Source organism: Pseudorca crassidens, chromosome 19 (genome assembly GCF_039906515.1).
Source record: "Pseudorca crassidens isolate mPseCra1 chromosome 19, mPseCra1.hap1, whole genome shotgun sequence".
In the NCBI taxonomy this organism is placed as follows: Eukaryota; Metazoa; Chordata; class Mammalia; order Artiodactyla; family Delphinidae; genus Pseudorca; species Pseudorca crassidens.
In genome coordinates this window covers 51,811,482-51,830,239 of record NC_090314.1, presented here as the reverse complement: position 1 = coordinate 51,830,239, position 18,758 = coordinate 51,811,482, and the positions used below count along the sequence as shown (strand labels likewise).

The following is an 18,758-nucleotide window of genomic DNA, read 5'->3' as shown; positions in this document are numbered from 1 at the left end:
ATAAAAAAGCCAGAAACAAAATACAATACGGATAGGCAAAACTAATCTATGTCATTGGAAGTCGAATGGGGGAGTGGCTGGAAGGAGCACAGGGTGGCCAGGTGTTTGGTTTCTTAACCTGAGTGCTGTGGAAGGTGTTTTCAGTTTGGAAAATTCACCAAGCAGAATACTTAGGATACGAGCACTTTTCTGTAAGAATAGTGTGCTTCAATTAAAAGCTAGAAGAAAAGGTACTACAAATACCACAAGACTGGAAACCACTCACTAAGGAGGCTAGGCATTATCCTTGCTATTTTTTGGGTAGAGGAAATAATTAACGTATTTTACTTGGCTATCATACAAAAGTTGGCATTAATCTTCTCATTCTTGCTATCTTAACAAAACTTTTCCCCACACAGAAGTGTTCAAGCCAACAGCTGGTGACCAAGCACAGTGCAGAGGAAGCCGACTGGCAACAGGGCATCAGAATCACTGAAGGGCATTCTTCTACGCATGAGCCATGTGCAGTCCACATGCAAGTGCTCTGAGCCCACACTCCAGAACCACAGCAGAGTGAGCCAGCGAAGTCAGCCTCAGTCTCGGTTGAGGCAGGACAAGCTAGTCTACAGAGAAGGTGTGTGTACTCAAACCCTGTGTTTCCCACGGGAAGAGAAAGAAAAACGGCAGCCAGATTATAGAAATGTACATATCCACACCTCAGAATCTTGAAAACTGTAATGCAAGTTATCTTTGGGAGAAAACAAAAGTTTAAACAATTTAAAATTATAAGCAGATGTTTCTAAAGTTGCAATGTGAGTGCTAAAAAAGCTGAGTAAAAATTAAAAATCAGTATAAAAACAAAATATAATGAACTCAACAATATGGCATAAATTTACATTATAGGAAATTAGGCTAAGGGTAAGCAGAAGCTTAAGTATAAAAGTATATTTTTTTCCAGCAACACTGTAAGCTTTACTTGTAATTTATTACAATGAAATGAAATGGTTTTACAAAAGTGAGAGTGTATTTTTCAGATAACTGAAATATATCCATCTAAAAGCCAGTGCTGTATTTTCTAAATAATCTTTGATGAAACCTTTATAAAAAAACATTATAAACTTCACTGGTTTCTAAAATAATCAGCATCATCGTGAGCCTCAGTTACTATACTGAAACTTAGTACAAAGATGCCTCATCTGGCACTAAGGCAGGTGTAGAAGATCTTGCCTTTAAAGGGCCTCAGTCAGTAAGCTTTTTGCTTCTGTGTTTGCTTTTCAGGGTTGCCTCTCCCCTCCCCTACTATCAGCCAGTCACCTCTTTCCATTGAAAACACATTTCTTAAGGAGTTGTAACACGGTTAACTCTTTAAAGACTTCTCAGTTATTATCAGAACCTACTGAAAAACCTACTGGCCCTCCTATGGAAATCAAAACCCCAAATGTTCTGCCACATACTGCTGGATGCCCAACATGTGGCCCCAAAAGGGCACCCCAACGTGGGGCCACACCACCTGCGGTCCCCAGCCCAGCCGCCCCCATCCCACGTTCTTCTCCACGTCCACCTCCGCCCCTCCAAGAACACTTCCTGCCCTCAAGGGCTCCTCCCCGAAGGAAAACCCCTGCCTCGCCTCGGTTCCCAGACACACTTAACTCTCCCGGGGCCCCACAGTCAGGACCTTGGAGCCATAACCCCACAAGCCCAAGTGCCCACGCACTGACACAGCGGGGCCACCTCCGCCCGGCCTATTTAACTCTACACCAAACAAGCTCCACAGATACGGGTCCTGCAGTTCCCGCTTCTGGATTCTCTTCAAGCCGGCTTCCAAAGCGAACACTCGGAATCGACGCGGGTCCCCCTCCCCGGGTGAGAGTGGGGCGCAGCCCCCCAGCCCGCCGGACTCGGAAACGCGAAAAATGCCATTTCCCCAAAGCCGTGCTGGACGATCCGGTTTCCACCCAACAAAAGAATAAACTGTGAGTCCGGCGATTTTTTTCCTATGAAAATCAACAGAAAAGACGAGGAGCTTCGCGGACGAGGTCCTGAGCCTGGGTCACCTCAGCGCGACCCCGTCCCGGCCGCTGGGGACCCTAAAGCGACAGGAAAGAACCGACGCCGCCCGGAAAATCCCGTCACCGTCCGACCGGGGTGAGGGGTGGGCGTCGGGGCGGTGGGCGAGCGGCTGGGAGGTGGGGCGGCCGGGGGGGAGGGGAGGGACGCCGGGCGAAGGAGAGGGAACGCCGTGGGGAGGGGAACAGGCGCCCGGGGAGGAGGGGACGAGCGGCCTGGACGCGGTACGGACGCTGCCGCAGGGCGCCGAGGGCGGGACCCCGCTCGAAGGGGCAGCGGCGTCGGGAGGGCCGGGGCAGTCGACGGGCTTCCCTCACCGTGGTCCTGGTTGAAGCCGGCGTAGAGCAGCCCGTTGCCGTGCGGGTTGCAGGGCAGGAGGTTCATGGCGCAGCGGGGTCCACCGCGCCTCAGCGCCGCATGCCGCTCGGGGAGGCAGGCCGCCGGGGTCCCTCTGGCCAGCTCCGAGGCCGCCGCGGCCGGAAGCGAAAGGCCCACCGCCTGCGCGCGCAGCCAGAGAGCCGCGGAGCGCCGAGCACATCCACCCGGGGCCTGCCGGGCGGGGAAGGAGCTCCGAGAGCGTCACGTCTATGGGGGGCGGGGCCTGCCCGAAGAGGGCTGGTCTGGTCGGTTCGGGAGCGGGGCCTGGTCTGAGGGGAGGGGCCGCATCTGTGGAGGGCGCATCTGGGGGCGGGAACCACCTGTCCCAGGCGGGAGGAGACCCCCAGTGCCAACGAGCCCTCCAGGGGGCGGCGATTCAAAGGGACAGCCCAGGGACTTCCCTGGTGGCGCAGTGGTTGGGAATCCGCCTGCCAATGCAGGGGACACGGGTGCCAGCCCTGGTCCGGGAAGATCCCACATGCCGCGGAGCAACTAAGCCCGTGCGCCACAACTACTGAGCCTGCGCTCTAGAGCCCGTGAGCCACAACTAGGGAAGCCCACGCGCCTAGAGTCCGTGCTTAGCAACAAGAGAAGCCACCGTAATGAAAAGCCTGCGCACGGCAATGAAGAGTAGCCCCCGCTCACTACAACTGGAGAAAGCCCAAGCGCAGCAACAAGGACCCAACGCAGCCAAAAATAAATGAGTAAATAAATAAATTAAAAAACAAAACAGTGACAGCCTTGCCCCGTGACCCTCAGGAGCACGCAGAACCCAGTCCCCCACAGTAACTCGAGTCCCCCGGAAATCATGTAGATTAAGGTAAGCATAAGAGACTTTTCTATTTTTAGTTGATAAAAAGATAAGTATCTCAGTAAAAATAACAATGCATTATGGAGTTTTTAACAGGTATGCTAGTAAAATGTACGCGAAAATAGCAAAATGAGTGGAAGTGAGGAAATGGAAGTACAGGTGACCCTTGAGCAACTCAGGGCCACTTACACGAGGATTTTTTTCGATAGTAAATGCCTCAGGGCTACACTACCCTGGTTGGTTAGATCCACAGATGCAGAACCGCAGATACCGAGGATAGGAGGGCCGACTATAAATTACACGCGGATTTTCGACTGCGTGGAGGGCGGGCGCCCTTAATCCCTGCGTTGTTCAAGGGTAGACTGTATATGAACGTATAGACCCTACCACCCCCTACCCTCCATCTCCTCAGAGAGAGATGCCTCACAGGGACACAGACCCCCCACGGCCCAGAGGTACCCACAGACAGCTGCCCCCAGGACACAGAATCCCCAAGACACAGAACCCCCCCCCAGGACACACAGAACCGTCTTCAGGGACACAGAGCTCCCCAAGACACCAAGCTCCCCCACACACAGAGTCCTCCAGATCACAGAGCCCTGCCTACCACCACCTCCGCCCAGGACACACAGCCCCTGGGACACAACACATCATCAAGTAAGGCTCTGGGCTTCCCAGCACCGCGGAGCCGGCCCATGGTCCTATTCCAACACAGTGGCCATGGAGGCAGGAGCGGCTGGCCCTAGGGTCCCCGCCCAGAGGGCCCTCTGGTCTCGCCTTTCATCTGCAAGAGGTAAGGTTGTTTCGTATGATACAGTGTTTAACTAGTAAAACAATCAGAGAACCTTCAAAAAGCTACCATCCATTACCCCCATTTCTAAAGTGGCCCACAAAGCAACGATAAAATTTTGCAGCAAGGAATCAGGAAACCAGCAGACAATGCTGACCAGCTTTGAGCCGCACAAGGCACTGTCCTCCAGCAGAAGTAGAAAGTTAGTCTCTGACGTGGCAGACAGGCATATTCTAGACCCGAGTGCCAAGTCCACTCCTGGGCTAGACAGCCGTCTTCCTGTCATCTCATCAGGCACAGAAAGAGCACCGGAGATTCTGGCACACACAGCCTGGCCACAGCGGGCAGGGTCGGATATGAAAGCTCCCTGGACGAGGCCCCTCAGGCTGATAGGGGCAGCATAAAGGCAAGACCCTGCATGAACACAGTCCAGAATGGGGCAGCATCCGAGCCAGCAAAGGCCAGACCGCATGCTGGTGCCTGAGCGGCTGCTGCTTTTACCAGCAACAGCTTTAACCTTGCTCAGTCTTCACACCTTCTAGATAGGAGTTACTAAGACAGCGATCCCGGAATCACCGCTGCTCCCTGAAAGCATCGAACACAGCAATGTGCTCTCCTACCACAAGTGCTAGTCTGAGTCCCTTCCAACATCCTCCTACAGAAATGTCCCCGGTTCTTGACCATAGGAGGTCTCCCTCATTGCAGTGAGTCAACTGAGTTCCTGGTGGTCTTTGGCTGACGACAGTGAAAGCACTTCTGGGCTGCCTCACCTAGGAGGGGTAAAGGCTGGAGCAACAGCAACTACGTTGGGGCAAGGTAGACTTTGGAACTCTTCCTTGTTGCCTCTGTCTTCCTCTGCACAGTGACTCAGAGGCCTCTGTACCTGGGCTGGTTCCACTGTTATTGTGGGAAAGTAGAGTGAAAGAAGCAGTATTCCACAGTTGAGTTCTAGACTGAGGCAGGGAAGAGAAGGTAGGAATAAAAGCCAAAACTTGATTGGCAGGAGCCAGCCTTTTTTGAGAAGAAAGGTATGTGAGACTCCAGAGATCTGAAGAAGGAGAGCACAGACCCAAGTATTCCACTGAAGCCAGAACAGATGGAGCCAGACCCTGACCCCGAGTTCAGGCTGGTTGAGGAATGAGGGTCGGGGATCAAGGGTCAGAGGTGAGGAGTGGCAGGGCCAGTCTGACCCTTGCCAGGGTAGGGAACCATGTTGGGCACCCACTGCCTGTATGGAGAAGTGGCTCCCATTACCTACCATTGATCCATCTGCCCACTGCCAGGCAGAAGCATCTATATCAACAGCTGCCCTGTTCTGAGGCTTTGTCATCCTCATTCACTAGGTCACCATATTGATGACACACCCAGTGGAGGTCGGTGCCCCAAGGGAAGCGAGGCCCAAGGGTGTGTAGGGAGCGGGGAGTGAACACAGTGAACACAGGGTTCTGCCCTCCTGGCGGGTCGGGGTGCATCCCCTGCCCCCATGACAGCTCAGCCCCCTCCCCCCAGTTCCCCAATACATGCAGCTTCAGGCTTGCTTTTCAAATCCACATTTACTTTGATGACGCAATTCTCCCGCAAAGGGAAGCATCTCCATCTCCATCTCTTTGGCGAAACAAATATTATCAAGCTCATAATTGACATTTTTTCCAGATTCAATATTTGCCTGGATCATTCCTCATCAAAGTTGTAAGCTCTCAGTCTAGGAAACTATTCTGCATTGCAGTAATTTTCACAGGGCAATTGAAGACATAATTGTACATAATATATTTTGAATCTAGATGCTTGAAAAGAGAATTACAAGCAGCTGGGACACAATCTGGTCTTCTTGTTTATACTTGGGGTGGATTTTGCCAGCAGTGAGGCCATGGAAGAAAATGGCGAAGTTTGAGAGCAGTTTCTCCAAGGTTCAGTTTACATTTCAGTTTTGATTTCGGTATGCTCACCACCAAAACATGCATATTTGTACTTAATATGTTCTGTATTAGGGTTTGTTTTCATTTCACAGAAATGTCACTTTAATAGTACTTTCTACTGTGAAGCATAACTTATTTCCTTGTTGTGTGAGCCCTGGGGTGGCCATAACAAATTGCCACAAACTGGAGGGCTTGAAACAACATTAATGTGCCTCTCACAGTTCTGGAGGCCAGAGTCTGAATCCAGGTGTGGGCAGGGCTCTTGGGGGGCCCCCTCCTGCCTCTTCCAACTTCTGGTGGCCCCAGCTGTCCTTCAATTAAACAACGAAAAGGGACCAAATTTAGGCTTGTGACCAGGTGTCCGTCCCCAGCCTCCCCACCTCCACCGACCTTGGAAACCTGCACCTTCTACTTCCATGCGCCCTTCAAGGGGCAGGGGAGAGGGGCTCGCATCCAGGGTGGACCCCTCCTCGTTTCTGCTTGTGGCAGTCGGGGAAGTGACACCCCACCGCAGCCATCAGACTTCGTGGTCAGCAGGTCAGCCCTTCACTCTCCTCTCTCATCCACTGCCTAGCAGAGAGAAGGGTGTGATGGCCCGGCAGCAAGTCCTCCCAGGCCCGCAGCCCCTTGCAGAGGGACCGTCCCCTCAAGGCTTACCTGCTATGCCCTCGCCTGCTCCCCTGTGCACATCTGTCCCTGTTGTGCCCAGGGGGCAGGGTGACCAGCCATGGCCGAGCACATTCCTCCTTTCGGGGCCTCGGCTCCACCGTCTCTGAATAAAAGTGTTGCTCCCAATTCTAGGGTCCTTTAAATTTCTAAAAATCTGTAAATAACAGAAACCGAGGACATCTGTATGTTTTCAAGTTATTTTTTTTTTAATCCGTTGTTGCAACCTCCAGCTGCCACAGAGAATCTAGTGGTAGAACCAGGAAGGAGACCCTGCCCAGAGTCTTAGCTGAGTCAGCTCTGATCTTTATGCTCATGCAGGGAGGTGACAACATGTCCACTGGGGCCAGAGTACCGCCCACTATTTCCGCAGACAGGCACCCGCTGGACGGCTGGTCCTTCATTCCCCACTGTCTGTCTCTGTGTTCTTTTCAGGAAAAGGCATCCTTTCAATCAATGGCACAGGGACACAGCCTTGTTGCCAACACCAGGCACTAGCACTGATTGTGGTGCCTGAAACAGGTGATATAAAGCAAAGGGAATAAAGGGCAATAGGGCTTCCCTGGTGGTGCAGTGGTTGAGAGTCTGTCTGCTGATGCAGGGGACGCGGGTTCGTGCCCCGGTCCGGGAAGATCCCACATGCCGCAGAGCGGCTGGGCCCATGAGCTATGGTCGCTGAGCCTGTGCGTCTGGAGCCTGTGCTCTGCAACGGGAGAGGCCACAACAGTGAGAGGCCTGCGTTCCGCAAAAAAAAAAAAAAAAAAAAGGGCAATGGAAGTACACCACTTCTCCATTGAATGGAAGTATAACTTTCCATTCTTTCCAATGGAAAATTGGAAAGAAGCAGCCAACAATTCTACCAAGAGGGAAGTATACTTTTTATTGTTGAGAAATTTTCTTAAACAACAGTGTTCACTTCACTCTTAGCTGAAACTTCAGGCTTGGAGTGACATTTTCTTGCTGATCTGGACCTGGTGTAACTGCTGTGGTATGTTCGCTGTAACTAGAGATATCTTTGGCATTTTCTTCCCTTAGCTTCATAACTCATGGAACATCTTGTACAAAAAAATGTAGATTTACAGAAAAATATGCATATAAATCACTTATTAATCCCAAAACGTAGTAAATAACATAGCAAAAACTCGATCAAATCCGTTTCATACACGAGCTGGACAGATCTGTTGTGCCTAATCTCTAACTTATCTGTGGCATTTTATAAATTAGTGCTTTGACATTAAAAAGGTTTACAAAAAGGCCCTGCGTAACGTCAAAGACTCTAATTTCTCTCTCCATCCTTGCGTTTCATTCTGTAGAATTTATACTCATCACACGCATGTCACCATTCTTATAAAAAGCACTTATTTTAAGAAAAAAATTGCACTGCAATCATGATCTAAGTAGCATTCAGAATTCCATGTTACCAAGAGAAGGTCGTCCCTTTATAAACACACGTCTGAAACAAGAGCCCCCCACGCCTGTCCACGCAGACATGTCAGGTATGCAGGGTACCGGCTGCAGTTTCATTGCTCAGGGCCGCGGGGTCACCGTGACATTGGCGGGTGTCTGCATCCAGAGCGGCCTCCTGCCTCCCACCTGTGCCACTCCTCTGCCTCGCGCCCTCCTCAGGAGACTTTGCAGCTGTTTCTGGTGCAGCGTTTGGGGGGGCTCTGGGGAAGGTGGGCGGCCTTCGCTTTTCGGAGGCTGGTCCTCTTGTGGCCGGAGCTGGTGGCGAGGGAACAGGGGCGGCCATGCATCACCCTGGCATTCAGGCCGCTGGCCATTGAGAAGGACTTGAGGTGGCTCCTGAGGGCCGTGGGCAGTGGCAGCCTGTCCACCAGGTGCACGGGCGTGCAGGACACCACTGCCCGGCAGCACAGGTCCTGCAAGCTCAGTACTTGGGAAAGAAAAGAAAACCTATTTCATTTGTGTTGTCCTGGGCACGGGGCCAACGCAGGGCCAGCCACACACCTGTCCGCCCTCCTCTCTGGGACTCTGGGGCAAGATGTCCCACCCTGTGCCCACGTGCAGTGATTGGAGATGGATGGTCCTGCTTTCATCACCTTAAATCCAGTTTGTCCCCAAACTTGAGACCCCCACCATCTCTCCCTCTAGGTCTGAGAGGTGAGTGGACTGCCCAGCGATGGCCAATGAGGTCTCCTCAGGCCTAACGTGACCAACTTTTGGGGTCGGAGACCAAGGGCTTCAGGAGACATGCTTCCCCAACTGAGTAGCTGACACTAAAAACGTGTTATCAGCTTTATCAAGATGTATTGGAGAACACACCAGAAAAGCAAATGCTGTCATTTATGTTTCACCTACATCGTTCGTTCTGTGAGTTAGGGTCCCTGCTCAGATAGAGAGGGGCTCCCAGGGGCCTGCTGGGAGGAGGAACGGCATCTCACCCCTGATGCAGTCGGGACACCCCTCAACCCCTGGAGGATCAGACAGAAGAAACACGACCCAGGGCTTTGGCTCCTTTTGGAATCAAGGTCCTAACAAATAACATTCATAATAGTGCTTCTCAACTGGGGGCGATTTTGACTCCCCAGGACATTCGGCAAAGTCTGGAGACATTTGTGGTTTTCACAAATGGGGGCAGGGAGACCAGGGATGCAGCTCACCCACAGCACACACGGTGCCCCCACCAGAGGACACTCCATCCCAAATGGCACTAGTGCCAAGCAGCAGAAGCCCTGATTTAGGAGAATGGAGACAGTGGCCCGGGGAATGGGTCCTGGGAGGCTGAGCACTGGCGGGACTGCAGGGTGGACTGGACGGACACCTACCCTTGCTTGGCCTCCAGAGCCGGTCCATCCCATGCCGCAGCAGCACAATCCTGGCCAGTTCCATAAAGGACTCAGTGACGTTGAAATTGCACAGCGGGCTGACCTCGAAGAATGTCACACCCAGGCGCTCCGCATAGGCCTGGGCCTGTTCCGTGGGGACCTGCCGCTTGAAAGCCAGGTGCAGGCGGTTCCCCACCAGGATTTTAGGGACCCCCGGGGCGTGCTAAAGGGTGACAGAAGGGCAAGGAAAGTGGGTCACGTGCAGGCTTTGTTGTTGGTACCATGGGTGTCCGGGGTGAATGGTGTCCACTCAGAACCTCAGAATGTGTCCTTTTTTGGAAAGAGGGTCTGTGCAGATGTAATTAATTAAGATGGGATCTTGGGGTGGACCCTAAATCCAGTCACTGTGTCCTTATAAGAAGTGGAGAAGACATAGGACACACGGAGGAGGCCACGTGATGGTAGAGCAGAGACAGAGTGACACGTCCACAGGCCAAGGACCAGGGCCTGTTGGCAACACCAAAAACTGCAGGAGACGGGAAGGATCCTCCCTCGAGTGTTTGGAGGGATCGCGGCCCTGCCGACACCTTGCTTTTGGACTCTGACCTCCAAAACTGAGAGAATACGTTTCTGTTGTTTTCAGCCACACAGTTTGTGGTGAGTTGTTACGGCCACGCCAGGACACTCACTCAGTGGGTGGGACTGACCACTCCACGTCTCCACTGGCAGTTGGGCCGGTCAGGGTGCCAGCAGGCAGCAGCCTGGTCACCACCTGTCAACCTACCTGACTGCATGCAGGGCCTGATCCTGTGCTGGGACATGACGCGTCCTCCTCCCTGTGGCTGGAGCCTCGTGCCCTGGCCGCCCCAGCCCGCCTCCCCTCACAGGGCCACATGGACGGAGCCCTGGCCATGTCATACCTCATTGATCTCCTTAATCCACCGGTCGATGCCATCAAAGGACCAGCGGTTTGCGATGTCGTAGACCAGGATCACACCCTGGGGGGAGGCACAGTCACTTGTGGCAACGCAAGCCACTCAGGCACACACTCACAACCAGCTAAATAGCCATTTTACTTATGTTAACACAAAACATATTATTTTGATTTGTCTGCCAAATGTAGCAGTTATATGATCACTTCCAGTGATATTTCATAAGCTCATTGATAAACCCTCAAATGTGAATGTGAGCTGGGGGCTGGAATTCAATTCCCCACATTCATGAGCTGGTCCAGGGACACGGAATGCGGGGGTACTTCAGAGCCCACCCACCTGGACGGAGGGCTCTCACATACGTACAGACACACACGCACATGAACACGGTGCACACACAGCCCACATGCCTGCATATTTATGTACACACGTGTAGATACACGTGCCTACACACTGCTTGTGCACACGTGCATACAAATGTAACACATGCACACACACATCCCTGATGCAGAGGGCTTGGGAGCCACCAAACAGTCCTGGGCACACTTTTTAGACTCTGGCATCAATTTGTATGTGAGCTAATTGCCTTGTCCTCCAAGTATCCATTAAAGAACATTCCAAAAGTCATTATTCAAAGTCACTTTGAGGGACTTCCCTGGTGGTCCAGTGGGTAAAACTCCGTGCTCCCAATGCAGGGCCCCGGGTTCGATCCCTGGTCGGGGAACTAGATCCCACATGCATGTCTCAACTAAGAGTCCGCATGCTGCAACTAAGAAGCCTGCATGCAACATCTAAGAAGCCCACGTGCTGCAACTAAGAGCCAGAGCAGCCAAAATAAATTAATTAATTAAAAACAAAAAAGAAAAACAAAGTCAGCTTGACCTCCCGGTTCAGGGGTGTTACCTGTGCGCCCCGAGAGTAGGAGCGGAATATGGTACAAAATCTTCCCTGACCCGACGTACCCCTGGAAAAGATGTTGAAAGTCTGTAAGAAGAAATCACTGCTTCCCGACGACAAGGTTTTGAGCTCGGGAGCCAGAGCAAATGCATTTTACAATTGTCAGTTGGTGGCCATCCCACAGAAAGTCCGAGCCCCCAACAAGACATTGGGCACCTTATCCCTGGAGAGATCTGGACGTTGGGATGTCCTTTTGGGCTCATTCTCTTTTCTAATTATCTAAAAAGTCAACTAGAGAAAATAGTGATGGGTTTCAACATAATAATTCTGACATTTCAGTAAGTCTAATTTAAGTTTTTAAAAAGTTGTTTAATTTGGAGATAAAGCTGTGTAGTAAGGAATGTGAGTCTACACTGGGGGAGAAATAGGCCAAAGGATTTGATGGGGTCACTCCACTTCCAATTAACTCTAAAAGATCATGGGAATCCCCTGGCCAGTCCAGTGGTTAGGACTCCTGGCTTTCACTGCCAAGGGCGTGGTGGCTTCAGTCCCTGGTCAGGGAACTAAGATCCCACAAGCCGTGTGGCACAGCCAAAAAAATAAATAAAAATAAAAGGTCACATGAAGTCAGCCCTGTGGATGCATCCCTATGTTCATCACTACAAGGAAGTGAGCCGGGGGTGCATTAACGAGGATAAAGAAGAATAGCACTTCCGGGATTGACTCTGCCCTGTGTGGGGGAATTTACTAAGATGGACCACCAGGACCAGGCAAGGGGGCTTCGTTTTAGATGCCAAGGAAAAAGGAGCAGCTGTTACAACAGCTTTCTGAGTCCCATACAAGTTTGGGTTGAGAGGGGAGCCCTCAGGAGGTCCCTGGGGAGGGAGGAAGGGAAAAGAGACTTGAGGGTCAGCAGTGGGAAGGGAAAGGGTCATTGAGGGGACATCGTGGAGAGAGGTTTCCTGGCCCAGACTTGGGGGCTGACTGCTCCTGATTAGGGACAGATGGGGGTGGGAGAAGGGGCTCCAGGCCACTGCAGACACTTGTGGCTTGGGGAGAGATCTGGCATGGTCAGGCGGGAGAAGGGAACCATGCAAGTGACCATGCAGGTGGTCCAGGAGAGGGGATGACACAGGGGCTAGTAACAGTGGTCAGGAAAACCACATGGGTTGGGGGCAACTCAGGGATTAGTCACAGCAGGAAAACCCTAGTCCCCCACCCTCGGAACTGGAGGGGCAGGGGTGTGACCAGAGTCTCAGAGCCAGGGCTGCCTGGAGTGGGGACCAAGAAAGAGACCCAGGCCAGAGCTAGGCGACACCCTGACCTCTTGCCCTCCTACCCTCCACCCTCCGTCCTGTTGATCTTGGTCAGGACACACAGCCCCTCTGGGCACTAGAGAAGCAGAAGCACGTCCACATGCTCTGGACAGACTCCAAGGCCCACACAGATCTCATCTTCCTCGGGGGGCACTAGGTCAGGCTGGGGCAGAAGCAGTGGATATTCCCACAGGTGGTACCAGAGCCCCTGAGGGCCTGGACAGACCCGCCCTGTGCTCAGGGGCTGGGCAGAACCCCTGACTCACCAGAGCTGCAGCTTCACCCGCCGGCCGTCCAGCAGGATGGTGGTGGTCTTGTAGTCGATGCCTGTGAAAGAGGGTCAGGGCGGCTTAAAGCAAAGCACTTCCACAGTTATGCTCAGGTAAAAGGTGCAGATAAGAGAAACTCTCTCACGCTGGGGGAGAAAGGACTACCTACCGGTGCAGATCCAGGACTCACAGAGACGGCTGGACTGGGCCCTGCTCAGACCCTCCCCTCGCCCACCGGCCTCGCCCACCGGCCTCGCCCACCTGCTCTGTGGAGCGGGGCCTCCAACCTCCCTCCACTCCTCCCGCACCACCACTGCCTCCAGCTCAGCGCCCAGGCCCCTGCCGCTGCCCAAAGGGTGGGCAAGCAGGAGCCCGCTGAACCGTTCAGCAGCTGGCTCCACGCATGGCCTGCTGGCCCTGGGTCTGCCGAGTGGCAGCCACTCACACACCCTTGTCTCCGCTGGACTCAGGGCTAAAACACAGACATAGTTCCCCCAAGTTATCACACTAAGAATGTAAAGTAAAAACGTGTAGAATATGAAATTAGGTATGAAGTATTATCTCAACTATGCAAAGACAAAATGTGTGTACGTATGTGCACAGGGGTGATGAAATAAAATTCATGTTTTATGGCAAGACAAGAAAAACTTAAACGTAAAAAGGTTTTCTGCCCTTACGGGCCTCCTGGCTCCCCTTTAGTGTGTATTGTGCATCTGCATTGACCAGACCTCCTTAGGAGACAACATTCCTTCTTAATTTTGTAAACCGTCAGGATGACCTGCTTAGCACTTGATAACTCCTCAGGAGATAACCTTCCTTCCTAATGTTTAAGGGGTCACGATGACCCAGTTTTGTTTTGGAGGAGCAGACCCGGATTGTAGAAACTGTCAATATGTCATCTGATGTATATCCTTTTGTCTCAAAAACGTATATAATTGTACTTTGACCTCTGACAGTTTTCAGAGCTTTCTGAAAGACTGTCTCCCAGGTTATAATCCTCAGGTTGGTGCAAATAAAAATTTCCATTCCTTTCTTAGACCAACTATTGATTAATTTTTTCGTCAACATGCATGGCGTAGTTGGCAGGATATCAGAGACACCCACCAGAGGATACCTGGGGTCCACCCTAAACTGGTGCTCGGTACTAGCCCTTTGAGCCCCACCTGCTTCTTGGAACTCTTCAGGTGTTCCGGTGAGTTCTCCTGATATCCAGGTCTTATTATTTAAGTGATGATCCTACAAACTTTTTTTCAAGCTTTCTTGTACTTAAGACTTGGAGTCTTAAGGGGCACCAGTGCATTTCCTTGTCAGGGTCCTAGGGGGATCTAGGCAGGAGGCCCCGGGAAACATAGGTGGCTGGAGTTTCGTTAAATTTAGCTTAAATTAAAAACGAACAAAACAAAAAAACAAGTTGATATATGGTCTGAGCAAATGGTTTGCCCAGTGAAACAAGAGACAGCTTGCTCAGACCCAAGAACAAGGAACACCTGCTCCTTCTGGCCACAAGGTGTCCTCAGGTGACTGAGAACCTAGTGGAAGTGTCTGAGGATCAATTTTTCAGATGTGTAGCAGTATTACAGCAGATCCCACTACAATAATTAAGTAAATGCTGCTCTTCCAGGGACGCAGGAGATAAAGGCTGATCACCTAGTGCTCCAAGCACCCACAGCGGTTTTAGATTGTCAGAGGGAGAAACCAAGACATGTAAAAGAGCTGAACCGACCCTAGCGTAATTCCTTGGAGAGCTAGACTCAGAAGCAGCACCCACAACCATACTGTCCTCAGAAAGTTGTTCAGATCATATCTTTTCTCTGAATTAGGCAACCAAATTGATAATGGGAAATTGTGCTTCAAAGGTCAAACAGCTCCTGAATGGACAGCCACCTATGGGGATACCAGCTGGGTTTATATAGAGCTGATGCTTGCAAGTGCTTACCTAACTGGGAATCAAAGGAAATCCTGCCCTGAAATGACAAAGCTGGGATTCTTCTTTGGCATTCCAAACTGATTTGTCCGTAAACAGTCAGAAGAAGCCAGCAGAGGGTAATTTCTTACCATGTCAGTCAGTCTCCTGGACCCCTGCCCACAGGGTCTACTGGAAACAAGAGTGATAAGAGCTTTTCTTTTTTCTAAAATTGGATTAGCAGCAGAAATTATTTGTAGGGCTATCTTCTTGGATCCTTTGAATTGGAAAGACTCCTAAATATTTGTAGGGCTAGCTTCTTGGATCCTTTGAATTGGAAGGACTCCTAAATTGGAAAGCTCTCATCTTAAACTATTGTACCTATTTTAATTGGTATGCAAAAGCCCCAAAAGGCTTCAAAATTCCAAAATAGCCTCATTGAAGGATTTGTTGTAGAAGGCTAATGAAAGATTGATCATATAAAAGGTACCTACAATAAAAGACTATAAAACTGCCATAACTACTACTCTATCCTCCTTTTTTTAATTTTTATTCATTTATTTATTTTTTGGCTGCATTGGGTCTTCGTTGCTGGGCACGGGCTTTCTCTAGTTGTGGCGAGCTGGGACTACTCTGTCGCGGTGCGTGGGCTTCTCACTGCAGTGGCTTCTCTCGTTGCGGAGCACGGGCTCTAGGCGCACAGGCTTCAGTAGTTGTGGCACACGGGCTCAGTAGTTGTGACACACGGGCTCAGTAGTTGTGGCTTGCAGGCTCTAGAGTGCAGGCTCAGTAGTTGTGGCACACGAGGTTAGGTTGCTCCACGGCATGTGGGATCTTCCCAGACCAGGGCTCAAACCCATGTCCCCTGCATTGGCAGGCAGATTCTTAACCACTGTGCCACCAGGGAAGTCCCTAAATGGTTATCTTTAGAAATGGGACCACCTGAGGTTATAGGTGAGCCTCTTGGGGTCAAAGGTTGAACTGAGGGCCATAGTTAAAGAATTTCTTGAACCCAGGGAAGATCCTCAAAAGGTTTTGTAAATGGATTACCAAGATGGGAGGCCACAGATCTGTCTAAGCCTGTGACCATAGCTGATATTCAGAGCCTGATAGAAAAAAAAAATTTTTTTTTGGCCTTCTCCTCTAAGCTAAATGAAGGAAAGAAAAACATTCCGACAGAGGTGGATGAGTATGTCGGTACTTTGATATCATTTAGGTGGCCACCCAATTATCTGAGGAATTAAAAACAGCTGTCCTTGTTTTAGAAATCTAGTGTTTACAGGACCAAAGGTGTGGCTCCAGAAACAGCCCTAGGCCCACCAATCCTTTTACCACTCCCATAATCTCCCCTATTTATCTTAAGAGGCTGTAAGTAAAAAAAAAAAATCTGGCTTTAAGGGAAGAAAGAAAATCCCCCTAGGACAGCTTGCATTTTTCCTCCTCTGCCTTTGAGATAGAAATGTTCTACCCAGTCTTCTCCAGGAGCTCTTATGCAGGCCATCTTCTTTAATGCAAATTTCAGGAAGGTAACTTGTTTTTTTGAATATTAATTTAATTTAATTTATTTTTGGCCGCGTTGGGTCTTAGTTGCGGCACGTGGGATCTTCATTGGGGCAGGCGGGATCTGGTTGCGGTGTGCAGGCTCTTCGTTGTGGCGCGGGCTTCCCTCTCTCTAGTTGTGGCACGCGGGTTTTCTCCCTCTAGTTGTGGCACGTGGGCTTAGTTGCCCCGCATCACGTGAGATCTTAGTTCCCCGACCAGGGATTGAACCTGTTTCCCCTGCATTGGAAGGCAGATATTTTACCACTAGACCACCAGGGAAGTCCCTCAGGAAGGTAACTCTTATCCAAAGGAAAAAACAAAAGAGGGATAGGTAATTTGGAACCTGATTTGTCAAGGGCAATACAAATCTTAAATGTCTTTTCCATAAATATTAGTAAAAAGGATTTAGCCATCTAAACAGGTGACCTTGATTTGTTCCATCTGCAAGAAACCCAATTTGAATCCAACATCTTTTGTAACTTACGTGTTTTACATTATTGTACCTGATTCATGGTTGAAACTCTGGAATGGGAACTGGGGTCTCTGTTTGCGTCTGCGTGTTTGTACGTATCTGTAAATGTGTGTGTTGTAGACGTGTGGCATTGCCAAAATTAATTAATTGGCTTAAAGGATAATAAGCACTTATACAAATACTCAGAAATATAAAAGGAATGAACCCAAATGAACTTCAGGATCACATGATCTAGGGTTAATTTTTAATGAATGAAAACAAGTTTGAGTTTATTGGTTTAATTATAAAGACATCTTTTTTTTTTTTTTTGGCCACACCACGCGACATGCGGGATCTTAGGTCCCCGACAAGGGACTGAACTCGCCCCACTGCAGTGGAAGTGCAAAATCTTAGCCCCTGGACCACCAGGGAAGCCCCAATACAGACATACCTTTAAAGTCATCAACATTACGTATATACTATTTTGTATGTAGGTTTACCAGAAATCAAATAAGATTGTATAATTCCTGTCACAAAATTTGTCAACAAGAAAAATAACCAGATGTGATGAAACTTTCAAGCAAATTAAATGTAAACGAGATAAGAGCTTTCAGGTGAACTCTTTAGGAATAATTATGTTTTAGGACTGTCTACTTAAAAGTAGTTTCTCCAGATTTTTGGCAGTTTTGATTACACTTTATGTAACTTATAAAGTGATGGTTTCTTTCCTTTCACATCGTGTATCACCTACTCCTACTAAGATAATGATATCTAAACAAATTGAAACTATTGATCACATCTACAGTTCTCCATAAATTAATGAACATCCACGATGCACATGCTTCCTCCCCAGGTGGAAATTAACCTTCACACAGAAGAATCAGGGATGGGGTGTACGTGGGGAGCAGCTCTGGGGAGAAGGAACAGTGGAGAGAGTCCAGAATGGCTCAGCCTCAGGATCTAGCCTGAAACCAGGCCCACCCCTCAACCTGTCGGTTACATAAGGCCACAAACTCCTTTTTGCTTAAGCTTCTTTGAGTTGACTTTTTTGTTTGCACCAAAAAATGCCCTGACAGAAAACCCATGAAAGTATAGTGACTGGAGAGAGTGACAGAGGAAACCTGACACACAAATCCTGGAAAAGCTGCGGAAGATACATTTTAACATCTTCCCAAAGCAGAGCACAATGCCTCCCACACCCCAGAATTTCACTAATAGTGAACATGTATTTAAAAGAAAATCTACAGGAATTCCCTGGTGGTCCAGTGGTTAGGGCTCTGCCCTTTCACTGCTGAGGGCATGGGTTCAATCCCTGGTCAGGGAACTAAGATTTTGCCGCATAGTACGGCCAAAAAGTAAAAGAAAATCCAACTCAATGATAATGATCTAACTATTAACATTCAGGACCCAAACTGAACTCTGACTCTGGTGGTTGTTCCCACCAGGACAGCCCTGCCGGGTCACCTGCCCTCAGCACACTGCCCCTGACACCCAGGACCCTGAGGCACCCTCCCAGAGCCGCGTGTGCTTTGGAGACCCAGGGCCACTCCGTCTCCATCAGTGTTACTGTCCTTTAGAGCTGCAACCCGGCCTACTTCCCTCCATCTATGCAGCTGTGAACTCCCATGGAAGGCCCCTCCTTTGAATTGGGGACAGGGCAGAGCAGGGGAGGTTCGGGGGTGGGAGATAAAGCTTGAAAAAACATTTGATCTGTAGGGTGGAAAATGGGAACGGAGATGGGCTAGCCCCCTGGGGACCCCACAGGTCCCCCACATAGCACTGTGGAGACCCTGCAGGGAGAAGCTCTGTGATGCGTGGGATCAAATCCCAGTCCTGACGACCAGCGGCTTCCTCCCTCTCCCTGTGCCTCAGTTTCCCTGACAGCTCACGTCTGGTACCTGCCGCCAGCAGTGGCCTCAGCTCAGCACAAGCTCCATTCTTCCCCAGGCCTTTGGGTCCCAGGATAAATCCTCTGTCTCAGCTGTACCTGCCACAGAGAAGCCCCCAAATTCCACCCATTCACGCCAGGTTCGAAGTCCCATTGGGAGAAGAGTC

The 18,758-nt window shown here is 50.3% G+C and overlaps 2 protein-coding genes across 5 annotated transcripts in view; both read right to left on the bottom strand.

Annotated features, from left to right (window-relative positions):
• WDR45B (WD repeat domain 45B) overlaps nt 1-2,550 on the bottom strand; it is a 28,599-nt gene extending 26,049 nt beyond the window's left edge. For 2 of the 3 annotated variants that reach the window (XM_067715713.1, XM_067715714.1), the window contains exon 1: nt 2,364-2,549. In XM_067715713.1, coding sequence (XP_067571814.1) covers nt 2,364-2,430 — 67 coding nt within the window. In that variant the 5' untranslated portion in view covers nt 2,431-2,549. Of the gene's footprint in view, nt 1-2,363 lie in introns of all 3 variants that reach the window. The other variant, XM_067715715.1, reaches the window with a different exon arrangement.
• Nucleotides 2,551-7,468: 4,918 nt separating this feature from the next.
• Nucleotides 7,469-18,758, bottom strand: part of RAB40B (RAB40B, member RAS oncogene family) — a 28,189-nt gene continuing 16,899 nt past the window's right edge. The window contains exons 2-6 of one of the 2 annotated variants that reach the window (XM_067715718.1): nt 12,805-12,865; nt 11,229-11,289; nt 10,314-10,391; nt 9,394-9,616; nt 7,469-8,501 (exon numbers count right to left, since the gene is read on the bottom strand). In XM_067715718.1, coding sequence (XP_067571819.1) covers nt 8,230-8,501; nt 9,394-9,616; nt 10,314-10,391; nt 11,229-11,289; nt 12,805-12,865 — 695 coding nt within the window. In that variant the 3' untranslated portion in view covers nt 7,469-8,229. The remainder of the gene's footprint in view (nt 8,502-9,393; nt 9,617-10,313; nt 10,392-11,228; nt 11,290-12,804; nt 12,866-18,758) is intronic. The other variant, XM_067715719.1, reaches the window with a different exon arrangement.